General features: G+C 44.5%; 1 protein-coding gene across 1 annotated transcript in view; it reads left to right on the top strand.

Moving 5' to 3' along the window:
• Positions 1-21,819, top strand: part of EFCAB6 (EF-hand calcium binding domain 6) — an 846,383-nt gene that overhangs the window by 66,717 nt on the left and 757,847 nt on the right. The window contains exon 6 of the mRNA XM_086922295.1: positions 17,542-17,678. Within this exon, the coding sequence (XP_086778421.1) occupies positions 17,542-17,678 (137 nt within the window). The remainder of the gene's footprint in view (positions 1-17,541; positions 17,679-21,819) is intronic.

Here is a 21,819-nt window from a genome sequence, read left to right as displayed (position 1 = left end):
TTAACATTTATAAACTTTTTCTTGTATGGTGAACATAGATGTTTTATGATTTATGATTTTTTGGCTTTAAGCAAAGCACTACAGAAATTAAAGAAATGGGGCCAGTTCACAAAGGCATTTATTGGTATGTCGAGTACTCCACAAAATGACTTTGTCATGGCATGAGATAGATAAATCCCTATTAAAAACAAGCATTTGCAATGCAATTGGTCTTGCCTATTGGACCTCATATGTATTTAGCAGCACATTAGTCTGGGTGCTGAAACATCTACTGTTCTTCAACATGGAGAGAAAGTAAGCACCAAACTATGTGACATGCCAGGTATGGGAACACATGGAGAGAAATATTGCCTTTCAGCGGAAATGGTATAGTCCAAAAATATGTTTTTAATATAAAATCATGCCCTTCGGTGGTCATATCACTGAAAATACAAGATTTAAAAACAGAATTATTGTCTACGGGTCCTCGTGGAAGACAATTTCTATGGACTGGAATCTAGAGAATGCTAAAGTGATTGTGGTATTTTAATGACCTCTAATGGTCATTTTCTTTCAACAAAGTTAAATAAAGGCAGTTGCCAGAAAAAGAAAAAAAAGATAGGCCCTCAGCAGAAAGCAATTCTGGTATTTTACTGACCTCTATTGGTCGTTTTCTATCAAGACCGTTAAATAGAGGTAGTTGAACAAGCAGAAAGCAATTCTGGTATTTTACTGACCTCTACTGGTATTTTTCTCTCAAGACAGTTAAATAGAGGAAGTTGGACAGAAAAAAAGTCCCCAAGCAGAAGCAGATAAGTCCTAGGGCTGATTTCCAGAGCCCACAAAGTATATATACTTATAAGTATATACCAAAGTATATACAAGAGGTCTTGAATGCTCGACCTAGAAAGGAGTGGTGCATGATACATTGTACCTTAAATGAGCTACAAACTTATATAGAGAACCAGAGGTGCTAAGTTACTGTACAAGCTACTTGGTTTTGTGTAGACTGAATGAAGACAACAAATTAAGGTCAGATTTCTACGCTCAGACAGGCACCACTGCAATAGTCCAATCTTGGTCAGATCAATGTCATAACCACAGAACATTGGGCATCTTCAGAAAGATATGGGAAGATTGGGCACATTTTCCTCATAAAGAAGGGATAACACATGCACTGCTGCAAAACGGGCCCCGTGTACCAAAAACTGCGCCCGCCGGTCCAAAACCGGCTCCCACCGTTCCGGCCCACCGAGAAAACGCCTGGTGCCCGCTACGGCCAGTCCGGCCCTGTCCCTGAATAATGCCATATTAGCAATAGTTTAACTTATATCTGAAACCCTACGCCAGCCCTCAATAACATGCTGAGTTACTTCAAGTGTCTGGTAATGTACCCTGCATTCAGACAACTCACTCCTCATTCTCGCCCTGCACTCCCAGCGATCACAATACACTTGCATTGATCACCATGCACTCACAGTGACCACACTGCACTTATGCCACTTGCCATGAACTCACACAGTTCTCCCTCCACTTACCTTGTGATCACATGATCACACTGCTCACTCTGCATTCACAGTTTTCACTCTGCACCCACAATGAACTTGCGCTGTTCACCCTGTACCTCACCCTGCAGTCACACGAGCACACTACTCACCCTGCACTCACGTGACACTTCACTCACCTGTCCCCCTCACTGCTCACTCCGCAATCTCACTCAAACAAGCCATTCACTAACCATACGTTCATACTTCACACTGTGCACCTAAATTCATATGCTCACCTCACTCACCCTGCAGTCACTCCTCTCACCCTACTCTCACACTGTAGCATCACTCACTATGCACTCACATGGGCACTCCTGTCACCCACACAGCGCAGAGGGTTAATGTGCCTGCTACAAAGAACGTATACCATTCAGATCACAGAACTGAGTGTGAGTAAAGTACAAGTAGTCTTATAAAAAAATTAAATGTTTGTCAGATAGGGGCTATGGAGAGATGAGGTGCATTTTTGGCGAGTGGTAGTGAGGGAATTCATGGAGGAGGAAATAGGGAAGGGGCGCCAAAAGAGACTGTTGCACCCTGCACTACCAGGGATGGGAGTCTCAGCCCCCTCCCCCCAAAGTTCGGGTCTAGTTGCGCCCCTGATGAGGGCATAATATGCAAAGGTACTCATTGCTAACCTGTGCAGGCATTCTTAAGCACAGTTAATACTGCTCTTTGTACCACCAGGGCTGCTTTGACATGGTTGTTTTTCCATGGCCTGCTACTAATTTGGCAACCCTGGTCATCCTGACTGTGCCTTCACCACACTGCGGCCTCCACACCTTCCCCGTGATGCCGAGTGTCATGGAGAGGTGGGGTCAGATCTCAGAAGAAAGCTATTAACAGCAACTTAAAATAAAGTTTGTGGCGTGCCTCCTTAGCCTTCGAACCCGTGGCAGGATCATGGCTAAAGCTGCAATCGCGACATTTCCACTGACATCCGGGGCGGGTATGGCCAGGAGATAAGGGGCTGGGGGCCAGCCGGCAGGGCAGGGCTTCAGCCCGGCCTTTCTTCCACACCACTTCCGTGGGCCGGTCTCAAGGTTCCGTCATAAATGGGTTAGGGAGATGGTGCCGGCTGTGTGGTCTCTGCTGAGCTTTTCTGTCGTTTTGCGTCTTTTCTGCTTGTCTCCGAAAGCAGAAGCGGCCTAGTTGAAGTTTGTAAATAAAACCCGTTTGCCCGAGCCTTACATCACTTTCACTCGAAGAGAAGAGGAGGGGACAGAGAGGCGGAGGGAGGGTAGGAGCAGGGGACAGGGGAGAGGAGGAGAGATGAGCGTTTAAGATGAGAGGGGGCACATAAAAGATGAAGAGTACAAAAGGTGGAGAGGGTGTAGGAAGGGGAAGAGAAAAGCGAGGCGTGGGGAAAAACAAGCATTTGCGATGCAATAGGACTCGCATTTAAGCAAGACCTATTGCATTGGAAACTGGAGTGCGGGCGGGCGAGAAGGCACAAACGGGAGGGGGGTGTAAAGGAGGGACAGAGAAGTCACAGACAGCAGGAGGGGGCAGGTTGAGACAGGGAAGAAAATAGTGGTTGGAATAAAGGGGCCAGTAGCCATGGAAGGATACAAATGACGGCAAGGCCGTCAAAAGGAGGGACTAACAAGCCTAAAACCAATCGGAAGGCAGTATTTAGGACCTACGCCAATGAAAAAGATGGGTGGAGAGTGGGCGGAGCTTCCACGCTATACTGAATACTGCATGCCTCGCAAAGCTAGGCTTGACCTAACAAGCGCAAAGATGGCACATTCCATTCAATTTGTACTAACTGTATATGAGTATTACCCGCATAGTCCAACTTTAGATGTCTTGGGGCCTATTCAGAAAGGCATTTATGAGTAGGTGATGTAGCAGTATAGGAGTACTGCATGAATACTGCTTCATGTACTCCTAAAGGCAGTTGTGGATTGCCCCTAGGATACCATTGTGAACTCTAATGCAGAAAACTATTTCAATCTGCTGTTTTGGTTTGACTTTGCAGATTTGTTTAGTACCTTCTAGGGATGTTCCTCATGATTGTACTGCCCTAGAGAAAAAGGTAAAAATATCAAGTAGGTTCCTGGAGGAAATACCGGTATAGTACGACAATCTTGGAAGCATTCTATTCTTCTTATTTCTTACTTCAATCGAGTTACCATAGGTTTGTATTCACACTCTTGTAGGTTTCACTTTGCGGCATTGTTCCGCAGAATAATTTTGTTGCTCAACCAACACGTGTTTCATTCGATTTCACTCTTACAGTTTCTTTGCATTCGCTGCCACTTTTTTCAGACTGCTGTTACTGAATTGCCAGGCCGCATTTAACTAATCTCGCCATTTCCTGGTTAGTACATTTGGCAGCTCCACTTCCCCCTCCTTGTAATCAGTATGGGGTGATCCGCTCCTAGCTCACTTTACAACACAATACCTGATCTCGACCTACACATGAACTTTTTTTTTCATACTGTGCAACCCCCCGTTATTACTTGCGCCACTCGTACAGTCGTTCATCAGGTCATTGTTTTGCTCTAAATAGTATGTTTTTCCTTGATTCTCAGCTCTAGTCTACATGCATAAATGTCTAACCTATCAAGAGACTTAATAGTGGTCAACCCAGTCGACTGTGGCTTTATCTACTATTGAATGTTTAATTAATTCTGTGATAGGTAGAAAAGCTTGAGCAATTGATGTAGCAGGGGCTGTGTAGACTAATGTATTTTCCCTTCTGCGTCATTGCTGTTCATCTTGTACCCAGCATTTTAACTTGATTTGACAAAAGATTAAATACTTTTTTTAAATATACACCCGTCTTTCAATCCCTTTTTGCTCTCTCCTTTTTCTGACCACTAACAAGTGACAGTTTTGAATATACATCAATCTCTGTTGTTGCATAACCAGCACTAGTGGGCTCAAATCACTAAGCCCACATGATTTCATTCCTTAAGTGATTCCAAAATTCTTGTTTTACTAAAATCCCTTGAAGGTATCTTCACCCTATTAACCTATCAAGAGGCTGTGGCCCAGCCCTACTTGGGATTATACTATCAACAAGGTAAACCCCACCTAAAAAGGAGCTAGTTATCAGCTACCTTTCGAGGAACCTCACCTCGTACGTCAAGACATTGCATGTATCGCACCATTCCCTTAACGTCTAATCATGACTGTTTTTGTTATTTTTAGTTTTTATTATTATGTAGTATTGTAGATGTTGTTGTCACTTCATTGGTAGCTCCATGTCTGATGGGGCTACACTAGTCTAGGCAGTCTGTTTACTGTAACTCGTGAATATTGATGTTCACTATTGAGTAAGTTGAATTTGCTGACTGAAACTGCAGTAGATGGCTAGTGCCTGCAGTTGGATACACAATTATAAAATTACCTATCTGAAGTTTTATATATGCGTTGACCAATCACAAATTTTCCTGTCCACAGTTGCACATTGCATGATCGATCCTTCATTTTTAGGTAGAAGCCTACCAGGAAGCAGAGCTGTCTGGTTGCAAAGACATATTAGAGACATGCTGTAATCGTCCCTAGAAATACATTCCACCTATTGCTTACCATTGGCTCTGTGTTCTGGAACTCACATTTTCTTACTTTCTATTTGCTGAGTTATGTTATTTTCTCTAGTGCACAGCAATATTTGTTGTACAAATATTTCAGAATATAGCTGAATTAGGAAAGCACACATGAAGCACATTTTTGGATAATTCTGAAGTGGGGTGAAAACAAATATTTTAATACGCTCAAATTAAATCCATATTCTAGGTGATACAGATTTCCACACATTATTATTTGTGCTGTACAGTTTTATCAGTGAAACTGTATTTCTATGCAAATGTAATGGTAATTTAAATTGGAAATGTGTTGTCTATAATGGTAGTGTGCTACCACATCTTGCATACTCCATCCTACACCACTCCACTCTGCTTCGCTTCACCCTATGACACTCTACTCCACTCTTTGTCACTGTACGCCTCCCAACTCTACAACACTTTATCCCATTCTGTGCAACTTCACTCAACGACACTGTAATCTACACCACTCTACTGTGCTCTATGCCAGTCAACTCTGTGCCGCTCTACGACACTCCACTCTGTTACTCCACTCCGCTCTATGCCACTCCATAACCCTTTACTTCACACTACGCATCTCCACTATATCCCACTCCAATCCACTTTCTCTACAACATTATACTCCACTCTAAGCCACACCATGCCACTACACTTTATAACACTCCACTCTATGACACTCTATGCATCCTCCCTCTTTGCTACTTCTCTCAACAACACACTACTCCACTCTGCTTCACTCCGCTCTATGCCACTATACTTCACTCCAATATACGCCAGTGTACTCTAAGACACTTCATTCCACTCTGCCATGCTCCATTCAACACCATGGCACTACTCCATTCTACCCTGTGCCACCCTACTCCTTCCACTCCACTCCACTCTATACAACTGTACACAACCCTATATTCCACTTTTTCCTACACCACACCCTCCACTCTATGCCTCTCCACTCAATGACACTTTAATCTACACCACTTCACCCTATGCCACTCTACCCTACTCAGCTCCTGCCACTCTAATATAAGCAACTCTACTTCACTCTATGATACTCCACTCTACGCCACTACAGGACCCTTTACTCTACTCTACGCACCTCCATTATATTCCACTTTACTCTACTCCAATCCACTCTACTGTACAACATTATACTCCGCTCCATGCCACTCCACTCAACACTCCATGCCACCTCAATTGACAGTACACTGCTTCATTTGACTTCACTCCGCTCTTCACCACTCTACCCTGTCGCTCCACTCCATGACACTCTATGCCACTTTACTCTGACGCTTCACTTAATTCTACAACACTCTACTCCATTCTGACACTACTTCATTCTATGCTACTCCACTCTATGCCAGTTTGCGCCACTCTACTCCACTTTACACCACTCCACCCTATGCCACTCCACACCTCTCCATTGTATGACACACCACTCTATGCCACTCCACGATACTCCACTCTACGCTTCTCCACGCTACTCCACTCTACTCCACAACACTTTACTCTGCTCTACGTCACTCCACACCACTCTACTCTACTCCACTCTATAACACTCTACTCCAATCCACTCTACTCTACTCCACAACACTGTACTCCACATCACTCCACTTTTGGTCACTCCACGCCACTCTACTCTGTGACACTCCACACCTCTTCATGCTATGCCACTCCACTCTATGCTACACTACACCCCTTTACTCCACTGTAGGCCACTTTGCTTCATTCTACAACACTCTACTCCACTCTACACCACTCCACTCCACCCCACTCGACGATGCTCCCCTCTGACACTCTACTCCACTCCACTCTATACCACTCCACTCGCCACCACTCTATGCCACCCTACTCTATGACACCCTGCCCCACTCTGTGCCACTCCACAACACTAGTCCACTCTATGCCACTTCGCTCTACAACCCTCTACTTCCCTCTAAGCCACTTCACTCTATTCCACTCTGCTCTACGGCACTCTACTCCTCTCTACGACATTCTACTCCACTCTACGCCACTTCACTCTACATCTCCACTTTACAACACTTCACGCAACTCTACTCCACTTTGTGGCAATCTAAGCCACTACACTCTATGGTACTCTGCACCACTCTACGACACTCCACTCTACGACACTCTCCTCTATGACCCTAGCTTTTAGCCATGCTGAACAGCAGCCACTCTCTTGCATAGCTCTTGCATAAGCAGGACCTATTGTCTTTAATAATGCTTGTTTGGATTAACATCCATGTTCAGGGAACTATTGAGCAAGTAGCTGGTACCCAAATTGATGTGGCGTTTCTGGTGCCCTACTATAACATCTTAAATTGCAGCAGATGATCTCTACTGTTCTGAACCTCAAAATGGGCCAGAAAGTTACTAGGTGCCTCAGCAGTAACCCATTTTTCGCCAAGCAGAATAGCTGAAAGAACCTGCTTGCAAACTGTTTGACCAATTAGAGTTTGTACCTCTGTTCAGGGCATTCTGATAGGCAGCTGGTTACCTAATATGTTTTGGATGGACTTTGTTCTCCAGAAAGATTCCGGAGGCACTGTTTGTATTGAGTGGCTTAGCATGCAGGGTGTTTACACAATTCCAGCGTTTATGGATGTCAATTGTGAATAGTACTGAGATTTTATACCACCAGCAGAATGTGGAAAAATGCTGATTCCACCTGTTTTGCATTTTAATGAAAATCGTTGAACTACTATACCCTAATTATAATCAACTAGACACTGATTAAGGACCTGGGAGAGGGCAAACATATTGAATCCAGTTTGGACACTTGCCTATTTGAATTAACAACATTGTTTGGGTATGACACTGATGTATGGACGAGGTTTGGAGACAAGGATGAGTTGATTGATTTATTTAATGTAATTAAGTGAGTACCACAATGGTGTGATCTGTTGTGGATTATTTCTCATATTTGTATTAATGATATATATGAGATCTTAGATGCTTGGAGGTTCACTATGTCTAACAGAATTACAAGTATGGGGAGGAGTTGGCAGTTGCTGAAGCTTAGATATATGACACATGAAATCAATCAATCAAGTAGTATTTGTATAGCATGGCTAATCACCCTGCGGGGTATCCAGGCACTTTGCTCCAGGTATCAGTTGAAAAGCCACGGCTGATTCACTTCCTGAAGTGGTTCAGTGAGGGTGAAGTGTGGAGGTGGAGGGAGTTCCAAGCTTTGACAGCGAGCTGGGAGAAGGAACCTCCTCATGCACAGCTGGGAGCTGCAAAGGTGTCTGAGCGAGGGAGAGGTGTTCAGAGCAGAGGTTTCTGGTAGGTTGGTGGAAGGTCAGGCGGCAGGACATGTACTCTTATCCTTGGCTGTCGAGGGCTTTGTAGACGTGGGTCGGGAGCTTGAACTGGCATCTCATCTGCATGGGAAGCCAGTGGAGGTCTTTCAGGTGCAGGGTGATGTGGGTCCTCTTGGGCAGGTTGAAGATCAGTCTGGCTGCTACGTTCTCAATTGTCTGGAGTCTTTACATGAGTTCAATGGAGGTGCTGGCATAAAGTGCATTGTCTTAGTCGAGTCGGCTGGTGACTAGTGCCTGCGTCACAATTTTCCTTGTGCTGATGGGGTGCCATCTGAGGGTTTGTGGAACATGCAGATTGTGTGGAAGCAAGTGAGCGATGGCGTTGACCAGGCGTTTTATGGAGAGTTTGCAGTTGGAGCGCAATTGGGATGGGTCCAGCAGTTTGTTTCTTTCCAGATGATCAGTTAGTTGGAGGTTGATGGCCTGCTCCAGGACTTTGGCAGGGTACAGGAAGAGGGATTTGGGGCGGTAGATCCGGAGCTCTCTGCGGTCTGCAGATGGTTTCTTGAGAAGGGTTCTGACCTTGGCGTTTCCATGTGTCGGGAAAGGTGGCTGTAGTTATGGAGACATTGCGGATGGTGGTGATCTGGTGTCTGATCTTGTTGCTTCGGATGTTGAAGAGTCAATGGGGGCATGGGTCGGTGGGTGCTCCTGAGTGGATGGAGTTCATTAGGGCAGTTATTGTTGGTGTGTTAAGTTGATTCCATGCAGTAATCTGGTGGTTGTGGTTGATGTGGTGCAGAGGAGGTCGGAAAGTTAGGGATCTAAGTTTCTTTAGATGGTTGCTATCTTGTTGCGAAAGTGGTCGGCGAGTGCATCTCAAAGTCCCTGTGAGGAGAGGGATCGAGTTTTCTTTGGTTGATAGGCAGGTGAATTCTCTGACGATAGTGAAGAGTTCCTTGATTTGGTTGATGCTGGTTTTGATGTGGCGTGTCAGGGGCTCCTTTTTTGCAGCTTTGATCTGGTGGTGGTAGTTGTTGAGGGCTAATTTGTAGGCGGTTTGGTTGGCATAATTCCTGCTGGTTCACCATCTTCTTTCCAGTTGTTTACACCTGCGTTTTGATGCTTTGAGTTCCGGCTTGTACCAGCTGGCTCGTTTGGTGGTTCTGTGTGTTTTGCCTGGTTTGGTGGGAGCGACTTGGTTGGCACTCCTGGTGATCCAGGCGTTGAAATTCTCTACTGTCTGGTTCAGGTTGGTGGTGGTAACAGGCTGTGCTGTGCTATGCGATTTAGTGCATTGCTGTTGAGGTACTTTGGTCCAGCTGTTTTAGGGAGTGCTGTGTCAGTTGGGGGTGGCTCCAGAGGACCGGTGCGGGTGAAGTGTACGATGGAGTGGTCCATTCAGGTGAGTTCCGATGTTTGGCTGTATACGATTCTGTTGCTGGATGTGAAGATGGGGCCTAGCATGTGTCTTGCTCTATCTGTGGGGTAGGTGTCAATATGCTTGAGCCCAATGCTGTCTAGTCAGTACTTTGTTGGAGTCCCATAATCGTCCTCATGACTTGAGTGTAGGCACTCTGTGACTCCCCCAACCCCAACTGACATTCCAGAGACTGACAGACTTCAGTGTAAAATCTGATGGGTAACAACTTATTTTGTGATAGATCTGCTGCTGGGCAGAACAACGCTGCTACTGAAGAGGTGTTGCGGAAGGTATCATTGGATAGCATTGAGGAATCAAGTGGATGAGTGGTAGTCCCTGGTATATTAAGTTATGATGATCTGTAAAGCTCACTAGGCATCTGAGAGGGTATTGAGGTACTTGGGCAGGTGTGTAGGTGTGAAGTCCCTAAGGCGCTTAAACAAAGAGTCAGGTCTTCAGCTTCTTGCACAACTCAAGAAGTGATGAGGAGGCTCTGATGCATTGAGGTAGGTAGTTTTAGTTTTGTGTCTTGGGTGACATGTAGGAGAATGAGCGATCTCCAGTTTTGCTTTTGTGGATGCAGGGAGTGTGTGCAAGTGATAGTGAGGCAGAGAGTCTGTGTAGGAGTTGTTTGGAGATTCTGGCATGGAGAACGTTGCCTTAGTCCTGACTGCTGATGATGAATGCTTGTGTGACAGTCTGTTTGGTATTCTGAGGCAACCATTTAAAGATCTATCACAGCATGTGTAGGATGTGGAAGCGGGAGGTGCACACTGTGTTGACATGAGCCATCATATTGAGCTCGTCATCAAGGATGATCCCTAGATTGTTTGCTTGGTCTGTGGGTTTGGGTGTTTGTCCTATCTCCTTTAGCCACCAGGTAGAGTTCCACGGGATGTCTTGTTGCCAAAGACCAGTAGTTCCGTCTTGTCGTAGTGGAGCTTCAGGCAGTTGGTTCACATCCAGTCTACTTCAATGGTCATGTAGTTGGTAAAGTTGGTTCTCTTGGTATTTGCATTGTCTTTCAGGGAGAGGATGAGTTGGGTGTTATCAGCGTAGGAGATAACGGTGATAATTTATCATTGGAACTGCTTGCGATCGGTGTCATGTATATGTTCAAAACGGTGAGGCGGAGGGACAAAATTAATGTGGGACTCCACATATCAGTTTCTCTCTGATGTGAAGGGTGGCAGCCTAACCCTTTAGGTTCTTCCAGTGAGGAAGAAACTGATCCATTTGAGAGCGGAACCTTGTATGCCAATCTTGTGGAGTCTTCTGATGAGGGTGTTGTAGGAGACCATGTTGAAGGCTGCAGAGAGGTCCAGCAGGATGAGGGTCATTCTTTCTCCTCAGTCCAGAATGATTTGAATATTGTTGGTGACCACCATGAGTACTGTTTCATTGCTGTGGTCTTTCTGGATCCTGATTGAGTGTTGTCTAGAAGATGCTGAAGTACGAGGTGTGTTGTGAGTTGTTTGTTGATGGCCTTTTAAGTCACTTTGGCTGGACAGGTCAGCTAGAAGATGGGTCCGAAGTTACTTAGTTGAATCAGGTCAGCTGTGGGCATCTTGAGGAGGGTATTGATTTCTGCAAATTTCCATTCATCCGGGAAAGTGGCCGACGTGATGGAGGTGTTGATGTGAGTCAGGGTGGTGCTCATTGGTGATGTTCCCAGGTTGTAGGTGAGGTGGGGTCATTGGTCCATTGGAGCCCATGAGTGGGTGGTTAGCATGATTGCTGCTGTTTCGTCTCTAGTTAGGGTTGACCATTCAGACAGTCAGGTGGCCGTCTTGGTTGGTGGTGGGTGGGTTACTGAGGAGTTGTCTGGGGTTGGGTTGGTGTACAAAATTACTGAAGATGTTGGTGATTTTGCTGTGGTACAAGTTGGATTGGTTGTTGCAGAGTTGTTGGGAGGTAGTATTGTTCTTAACAGTGGCTGATGGTGAAGTGAAATCCTCGACGATCGAGAAGATCTCCTTGCAGCTGTTAGAGCTTCCTTCAATGCGGTTCACTAGTGCTTTTCTATAGCACCTGAGTGCAGCTTTATAGATAGTTTTGTCAATGGTGTCATGGCTGGTTCTTTGTTTCCTTTCTAGCTGTTAACAGTTTCATTTGGTGTCTCAGAGGATTTCTGTGTACCAGCTGACTTGCCTGTTTGATCTACTGTGCTTGTTGGGTTTAATCCAGTTGTTGAACTTGTTGATGTCCTTGTCAAAGTTGACTGTGGGGCTAAGTTGATCCGTGCTGAGGGGGCTGAGCCGGTCTGCTTCTGTGATTTTGCCCTAGCTGCATCTTGGGATGCTGAATCTGGTGGGGTGTTGACTTGAGGTGTGTTGATTTGGAAGTGGATGATGGAGTGGTCGGTCCATGTGAGCAGTGTGGTGGAGTTGAATTCAATGATGTCACTTGTGGTGAATATGAGGTCCAGTGTGTGTCCTGTGGTGTTTGTTGGTTTTGAGACAAGCTGGGTGAGGCCGATGTTGCTCAAGCTTTTGAGGAGTGCTGTGGAGCAGGAGTCGTTTTGGTCTTTCAGGTGAAAATTGACGTCACTGAAGAGAATGTAGGTTCTGATTCAATGGTGACTGGATCGACAAAGCCTGGGATGATTTTGTTAAAAGTGGCTTGTTGTCCGAGTGGTTGGGAGGTGAGGGCTCATTTCAGTTTTTGGAGATTTGCAGCTGTTAATGTTGTGCCTTTGATAGATTCTCTGTAGAAGATAGTGAGTCCTCCTCCGGCTTGTGTAGGTGGTCCTGTCTAGCAGACTTGTAGTCTGCTTGGATGGCTGTGACAATGTAAGGAGTTTATGAGCAGTTGAGGCAGGTCTCTTTGATAAAGAGACGGTTATGTGTTTGCTGAGGAATTGTATGATGAGAAGCATGCATGAGAATGGGTGTTGACATGTGGGTTGGCTGTGGTGTATGGTGGGAGTAGGGGTGTAGGCATTGTTGGTGCTTGTGTGGCGTGTGTTGGGGTTTGAGAGGGTGTCATTATTTTCATGGGGTTGTGGATGGCTGACTGCGGGATAACCAGCAGTGGGTGCAAGTGAAAGCTCCTACCGTGTTGTGGTGTGGCGTGGCAGCAGTTGGGATAGCGGTGTCTAGGGTCTAGCAGCCTTATGAGTGCTGCAGAGTATCGCTGAGCAGTGATAGGCCCAGGGTTCCTGCTGCAGGGTGAAGTCTAGGCATGGTGAGCAAACAAATGATGGATTAAACCCAGGTCTGTGACTGGGGTGGGAATGTTTGCATTGTTCAGCATTCCATCCATCATTTGTGTCTTTTTGCTTTTGTCACCCTAAGTGGGAAGGGCAGGACCAGACATGTTCCCATGTTCACTGTGCCACTGGATTCAAGCTAGCCTGGCTGAAAAGGGATGATACCCTGAAACCGGTCCCAGGATGCTTATTTCCAGTCCGGGGAGAACATGATTTGTCTGTTCAGGACTGGACTGTTCACATGAGGAGCAGGTCAAGACTGAGTTGCATATGGTTGGGTCCAAACTGGAGTGGCGTGGTGAGCAAAAAACAATTATTTAAACCCAGATGTGTGACTGGGGGTGCATGTCTGTATTGTTCAACATTTCGGACATCATCTGTTCTTTTTGCTGGTGTCACATATGATGGGAAGGGTATGCACAGACGTGGGTCCTGTGCTCACTTTGCCACTGGATTCAAGCTAGCGTGGCTGATAAGTGGTGATACCACAAAACCGGTCCCAGGATGCTTGTTTCCGGACCTGGGAGGACCTGTCCTGGCAGTTTGAGCTGGACTGTTCCAATACTGATTTGCATATGGTTGGGTCCAAACTGATGTGGCATGTTGAGAAAATAAATGTTGGATTAAACATAGATCTGTGACTGGGGGTGAATGTTTGCATTGTTCACAATTCCGTCCCTTATCTGTTCTTTTTGTTTTTGTTCCCCTGAGTTAAAAGGGTATGCTAAGACTCGGGTCCTGTGCTCACCATACCACTGGGTTCAAACTTGCCTGGCCGATGAGTGATGATACCCCAAATCTAGTCCCAGGATGCTTGTTTCCAGTCCAGGGAGGACCTGGCCTGGCAGTTCAGGCTGGACTGCTCCCATGAGGAGGAGAATGAAGACTGATTTAGATATGGCTGGGTCCAAACTGGAGTGGTATGGTGAGAAAAACAATGTTGGAATAAACCCAGATCTGTGACTGGAGGTGAATGTTTACACTGTTCAGGATTCTGCCCATCATTTGTTCTTTTTGCATGTGTAAGTAACAGACAGCTCCACCAAGTGTTATAAATGTAGTCATATGATAATATTCTTTGGCTATTTCAGACTTTTAGTATGCAGTCTAAAGATGCTGGGTTGAAAAAAACGTATCTTCTTCTATAGTAAAACATTTTATTTTAAATGGTAAGTGGTGGATGACTATCCACAAAATGTGCCTGTTCAAAAATCTTAAGTGAGCAAATAACCTTAACCAGCATGTTTTGTTTATAAATGATAAAAAAGGTGAAACCCATCCAGAGGTTTCAACAGGCTAAATAATGCCTTCCAAACACATGTTGTGTAGCATTGCAGATAACTCCTTTCCTAATGCTGAAGGAACATTCCTTGGAGTGTATGTGAATGGGACTCCATCTTACTTAAGTTTAATGTGGTGAGTGAACCCTTGAATGCATCCCAGTGTTTACTAAACACATTCTTAAAGTATTCTAGTGTAAGAGGTAAGCTTAGCATATTTTTGGTCTAAAGATCATGACAAGATTGACTTGATCGCATATCCTAGTGAATGTTGTCCACTAATTGCTACATAAACTTTGCCCACATTTTTGTAAGTTGCTGAATTAAAATTATGCATATAAAAATCGAATCATATTGGTGTTGTTTTCAGTTTTTTAAAACAATATCCAGCTTTTCTATTTTCTTTTCATCCAAATTAAAGTCAAATAATTGGTCTAATATAATAGTAAAAGGAGAGCTGGAATCAGCCAACACTTGAGTGCAAACCCCATAAATCACTATGGGGCTGATAACGATCGTATCGGGGGAGTGAGACTGGCTGCCTACAAGGCGGTAGTCCCATAGGGTAATTACAATGTGACTGCCATCACGGCGATTGCAATACCTATATTTTACATTGCAACGTGTGCTGCTGGCTGTAGCACCTGCCGCAGTGTAAAAACGGGACATGTAACATATTCCTGCACTACGTGGCAGGCACCATTTGGTGTAGGGATATGTAGGGGGGTACCATATGTGACCCACAGTGCCCAAATCTGGGGTGCAGGGTGGAAGGAGGGCCCGCTACAGGGCCCCAGAGTCCCTTTCTGCCTGCCTTTTCATGGAGGTTTACTTGCCATGACAAAGGCAGGCGGAAAGGTACATCATATTCCCTACGGTGGTGCCTACCAGCTACCGCCACCGTTGTAGGGATATGATTCCCCTCCAATGGTCTGACAGTCTCCTTGAGCCTGTCGGAACTGCGGCAGTCGGTTTTCCCGACCGCCAAAGACACCCCCCCCATTGTAATGTGGCGGGCGTAAAACCTGCTAACCTGACAGGCAGTCGGTGGCGATTTCATCACCATCATAATCAGGCCCTATATCACACTCCAGAGATTTAATAGGTTCCTCATTACTACGGTAAGAGGTTTGAATTTCATTACTTTTGTCACTCTGACTTCTATGTCCTTTTCTGAAACATCAGATTACATTTTACAACCTCTTGTACTCCATACATTTTTACTGTTTTATTTCACATTGAAATTGATGGAGCGGACGCTGAACAGTTCCTAACATTAGTGGAATGAGATTCAGAACCACTGCAATAGCATTTATTAGAAAAACATTAATTGTGTTGTGATTATCTTTAGTTTGTCGTCATGCTTTTCTTTAGACTCCTATGCAGAAACGGAGCAATTGTTTCTATAAGTTCGTTTAGCATTTTCAATCACCTTTACAGTATGTGTGGATACTTAAACACTTTTAACAATATCAATAGTGTCATTGAGAGATACATTTCTATGTCTTAGGTGTTGGATTTTCCTGTTTTAGCAATGAATGGCTAAATAAACTCTAATATATTAGTCAATAGTGCTGTAGGAAATTACCATCTTTTTTGCGGTTTCCCCTCAATTTTTGCCCTATCTTTTCTTCTGGATTCAGAACTTGTTAAGTGATGTAAATTGCCTGCATTTCACCTTTAAACATGATTACAGTGGCTTACCCCTAATTGACTTATTTGTTTGCCTACGCCCCTAGCATATGATATAGAAAATGTACACATGGCCTGGAAGTTGAATGCCACCTCTGGATTGAAACACCTATTGTGCCATCCACAGAGTGGATCTGGAAAACATAGCTTCAGGCCTACAATGTGTAGCCTACGGCAGCATTAAATCCTGCTGTCACACGTGTCAAAATAACCCTTTTTAACAGGCAGGAAACCCTACTTTTAAATAATAATAAGTCACCCCTAAGTACATCTTCTTGCCCACGAGGTAGAATGCCTGATATTTAATAGTGAAACATATGTGTAATTAAAATGGTCATGTTCTTCCAATGGTGAGGTCTCAACAGTTAGGGCTGTTGCTGAATGCTAGAAAATGTCAAACTACAGATTGTAAACTTTAATCTGGAACTATCGTTTTCCTGATTGGCACCGATTGTAGTGCTTTATGATGGGCTTACCTGTCCTAATTCTTCCATCCATTTGAAACACCTATTTACACACGCACTGTGGATTAACGGATGGAAAAGATGTCGCTAATTCTCTAAATATTTTGATGGAAGTTTTCAGGAGGACTTCTACCTGGGTTGATGTTTGAAATAGAGCAAACTAACTTATTTTAGGAGTGGATTACGCAATTGTATTTTTGACTTCTGTAGCGCCCTGCAGAAGTCTATTAGTATATAGACGAAATGTGTTGACTGTTTTTTGTTATGTACATATGAAGGAACTCTAAGAAAAAGGTAATAAAGAGAAGAAAAAAATCCTTACCAATTTTGGAATTCATTGAAAAACTGTTGAATAATTTTGTGATTTGATGTAAATGTGGTGCAACCCTGTTCTTCATGTTTATTGACCCTCCCTAGCTTAGGGTGGCACTTTTTGGTAGAGCGTGCTTACAGGGAGTGCACAGAGTGGAAGGTATACTCTTTGAATCTTAGCAAGCACTTTAGGAGATAAAGGTTTAGGTGCAGTGTATTTTTCTGGGTCTAATGCCATTTTCTTTATTATATTACCTTTTGACATTGTTCAGGTATAAACATAATTTAACAACTGTTTAATATTTAATAAAAATCCAATGGAATGGGAAAGTCAGACTTTCAATATATATTTCGGAAATGTAACTTTTAGAAAGTTGCCTTTTACCTGCCTGAGCCTCTAGAAGGCCTATAACCATTATAATATATGGAAGTTTGCTCTTTCCTTTCATTGATCTTTCATTTACATGTATGAAAATCAAAATAATGGAGAATCCTTTTCATTTTGCTACTATTACGCCTTAAAAACACTAGAGATCCTGTACACCCCGTTGTCCTTAAATGTATGTATGTCTTGCCATGTTGATGTTCCTAAGTTTTCGTTTATTATCTTCAGAACTCCTATCATTTTTTTTCAGCACTTTATTTCTTTTTTATAACAAGTTTGTTGGTTGCATCTACTACAGCAAATTGGTCAAACATTTTCAATATGTTAACCAAAATAACTCTACATAGGTAAACATTCTGTGAAATGTGAAATATGTGGTTTTAACATAAAAAATAATTTTATCATTTTTACCTGTTTTGTATTTTTAGATATCAGCAAATCTTAAAAATGTTGGCAGATCATTTAGACTTTTTGACTACAACCAGAATGGTCATCTACAGAGGCATGAATTGAGACGCATTCTTGAGAACTATTGTTTTAAGATGAAAGAGGCAGAATTTGAGAAGTAAGTATATAGTATTTCTAAAGCCTCTTTTAATGCATTATTGATTTCCTTTGTGCCTCATGGCTCCATGTAATCACAGTAGTAAATGTGAAATGTTAAGTTTTTAAACTACTGTCAGTGGTATATCATTATGATTGGCTTGACATAACAATAATAATTATAACTTTTTGTCTGGACCTTTGCACCATCATACAACGCTATCATTTGCAAGCACGGTAAATAACAGTTGTTACTATTACCTAATTTGATGGTACTCAATTTACCAACAATAGGCATGGTGCAGTGCTTGTATGGTTTGTGATCGTAAGCCACAAAATGAAAGATCACCCCTTGTATATCATTTCCTTAGGGTCCACGGTCCGTGCAATAAGCTGTGATGTGTTTTGTATTGTGTCTGCGGTGGATATTACTCCGATGCTCGTCGATTCTGATCTTTTTGGATGTCATACCTGTGGAAAATGAGCCCGCATTGCTATCGATGCCCAGGCTGCTGGCGCAAACCGCCTCTTAGTTCCCATGTTGAATAATTACCAAATAAAGAGACGGGCGCTGGAGGCAGGAATCAAGAACAGAGTTTAATTCTCATGAGGAGAGCCAGTCATTTCGGACACGAAACACAGTGTCTTTCGGGAGGTGCTCTAACAAGTGAGCTGAGACTCTGGCTTTTATATCTTACAAAACACTTGAGAGTACAATCAGGACAGTATGACGCAAAGGAAAAGACATCCCTATAATCCTTGTGTCAATCCTACCCCACATATGTTCACAATAGGGACCCTTGACCTGCTGATAAGAGGGGAGGGGTCATAACGCAGTTGAGTGTTCTGCCGAGTCTTAGGATGTGTGCGCCTGATCATATCACAGGGGGTGGGGTGGCCAGGATCAATAGTGAGTCCTTTGAAGAGGAGTGACTTCATACAATAAGGGCAGTAAATGGTATCTCCTGGCTTAGGCGATGGCCTCGGACATGTGTGGTCAGCCGGGCTCGGGGGAAGGGGTCATCAAAGGAGTGGTATTCATGCCGCGTGGACAATCGAGCGCTGAAGGAAGGCTTGTCAACAGAGGGGCATTCATGGAAGGGAAGGAGGTGTTGGTCAGGCGCGGCCGTGACTCCCAAGGACAGGGTCTTGCAGAAGAAGAAGGTTTATGACTTGCCCATGTGAGGAGAAGGAGGGGGTCAGGGTGCGCGCAGGGTCAGAGTCGCACAGAGAGAGAGAGATCCTATGACCTGTACGTGAGAGAACAGGGGCAGTCAGATACAGCTGGGGGGGGGGGCTATGTCAGCTGAGGCGAAGGATGCTTCTTCGAGAGGGAAATGGGGAATGCCTGGGTCAAGCAGGAGGGTTGCTTTTCACATCAGGGTCGCGCAAAGGGAGAGGGTTTCATGGTCTATACATGAGAGAGGGGGTGCAAGATACGCGCAGGAGGGAAGCCGGGGATTCCAATGGGTAAAAAGGCCATGGTGCCCAGAATGGCTGTGCATATGCATATAGGTATGGGCTCCCACTGGCGGAGTGATACGGTCAATAGTCTATGGCATTCATGGTGTTCACAGGGAGAGGAGTGAGAGAAAAAGGGAAATGAATGCTGTCTATGTACATCAATTTCTTCAACTTTCACAGTCGCCCCTTTTTACATAACAGCAGTCATTTTTGCAATCGATGGGTTTACAGATAGACAGGCATCGCTGATGAATTAGCATTTTGTCGATACTAACATTTGACGTACAATCATAGACAGTCGAGGTGATGGGCAGAATGCAGCACATAGGAAATTGCATTTCGTTGTGTTCCTGACAATTAAACGCACTACATAGCATAAATCTGTCTAACTTAAAAATGTGACCAATGAACAGTTTTGACCAGGTAGTTGAGAGCGGAATTCAGTTCAATACACAAGATTTCTTCGTCACAGTGTCTTTTTATCAGCGAGCCATCACTGGTAGGCTCTAATCCGGGTACTTTCGTTGGCGCTGTTGAGCACCGGCGGTGGAGCTATAGGTCCAGCTCGGTTCTATCCTTACGCGTTGCAGGGTGCGGTCAGTCCTCTGCTGTTAGACCACAGTCCTGTTCCCTAAACAATTCGTTTGGCGGCGCCTTATGCTCGGCACCTATAGTTCTGTGGCAACACCCTATTCCCATATGAATGCAGTTCTTTCCTTTGGCAAAAAAGTCACGTGGGAAAGAGGGTGAATGTGGTTCAAATAGTCGATAGGAGAGAGAGAGAGAGCGGAGTTGGGTCAGAGTTCCTGGGACACACAAAAGGGACCAAGGGAGCAAAGGATAACAAGCAGGCAGGCCCATCAATCGGGCCCAAAGAAGGCGGACGGAGACTCCAGGCACACGTGGGTTAGCAGTCGGAGGGCTTCAAGGCGGCCCGTCATATTTCATTTTCCACGTTGAAATTGCGGTCTCGTCCCGTATCTTGTTGCTCTGCAGCTCCACCTCTGGTCGATGTCATACGTGTCCCAAGATCTGCAGTCAGGCTGTACGTCACATCTGACCCATCTCCTTCGGTGATCGTGAATCTTTGAATAGGTACAAGACAACGTTTTAGAGAAATGGCAGAAGAAGATATCTACGCATATGAATTCCTCCCTCAATTCTACGCATTTGAGAGTTTATGCTCATCGGTCACAGTCAGAGGTCTATCACCAAGCAGTGCATGTGTCAGCATTCCTACTGAGTTTATGGCAGGTTTATTCATCGGCCCGTTTAGAGTTCAAGTGAGGACAAGATAATATTTCCATCAACTGTGCATTACATCATATTCAACATTAGCGGAGCATTTCCCTTCAGGACTGGCTAACCTTTTCAAACAGGGCGGGGGCGCTATCGTCGAGAGTCGGGCAAAACAAGGGTTTCTCGAGGGTCAACAGCTACTCATGGTCATCATGTTTATACCCGGGACAGCAGCTGGGGTCTATCAAATGGGGAGGGTATACTTCGGGCGCTCGCGCTTGGGTGCGAAGGGGTGGGGCAATCTGGGCATTGGGTGTCAATCTAGACGTTGGCGTTCGTCTCTGAAGAACAGACATAAGGTGCCATTGACATACAGTTCCCCTATGAATAGCCAGATTTGGGGGACTTTTAGTCGTCTTACCTGTCCTTTCCTTCTCAGCCAATTCAAGTTCATAATTTTTGCAGAAAGGAGAGGCAGTAATATGGCGAGATACAATCATTTTAGTTTCGGTCAATTTCGCTGAACACCTTCGCGTTCAATAAGTATCAAATCAGGCTGGTGCCGGTGGGGCACAATTTTACCAAAAAGAGGGAGAGAAAATAGGGAGACTCTCATAGAGAGTGAGAGTCGTCCGCAATCTAAACGAGCCATTCGGTACACGTATGACATGTAGAGAGAGAGAGAGAGAGAGAGAGAGAGAGAGAGAGAGAGATAAGGGGGTGGCGAGAGAGAGAGAGACGTGTACGAAAATAGGTCATTTAGTGCGCTTACAACACAGAACAGCAAAGGTCAGGTAACACGCAAATACAGACAGAGGGAAGACATAAATCCGTACATTACACACACACAAACTCAGACAGGGAAGACGGCACATGCATTACACATATATAAGACATTCACGACAGGACAGGAGACAACAGGTGGCCAACAAAATCCATATTATATCCTACGTATCTTTACTATCTTATTTATCTATGTGCTTAGCTCTTTCTACCCTTCCCCCCCTTTCCTTCTCGCCAGCTATGTCGGCCAGCGTTCCCAATTGCCAATACTTACAACTCAGTCGTTGGTCGGCCAGAAATTAGCCTGGTCGTGCTATTTACCCATGGTTGGATTTTAAACCATTTTTCAGTTCCTTCCTTTGGTGGGAAGTTCTCCAGGCTGAGGCAACGGCAAGTATTGATCGGGAGAACAGTCGGACAGCTTGGCTACATCTATAAGAGTGAGAAAAAGGGGGCAGTGCATTTTGAACACCAGCAACATTTCTAACTTCCCAGACGGGTGGTGCCGTGGTAACCCTTACCCGTATATTTTTCTTTGTCCTTTCCCTACCTAGTCAAAACGTCCAGTTACACTATTTAACGCGTCGTTTCTAGTCAATTTTTCGTCATTCAGTACCTGTCCAGTTTCTATGTCAGTCCATCCTCCCAGTTGCTATGTTCTAAGGAGGAACAGTCAT

Source organism: Lissotriton vulgaris, chromosome 1_1 (genome assembly GCF_964263255.1).
Source record: "Lissotriton vulgaris chromosome 1_1, aLisVul1.2, whole genome shotgun sequence".
NCBI classification, from domain to species: domain Eukaryota; kingdom Metazoa; phylum Chordata; class Amphibia; order Caudata; family Salamandridae; genus Lissotriton; species Lissotriton vulgaris.
Note: the sequence above shows the minus strand (reverse complement) of the source record. Positions and strands in the feature narration are given on the sequence as shown.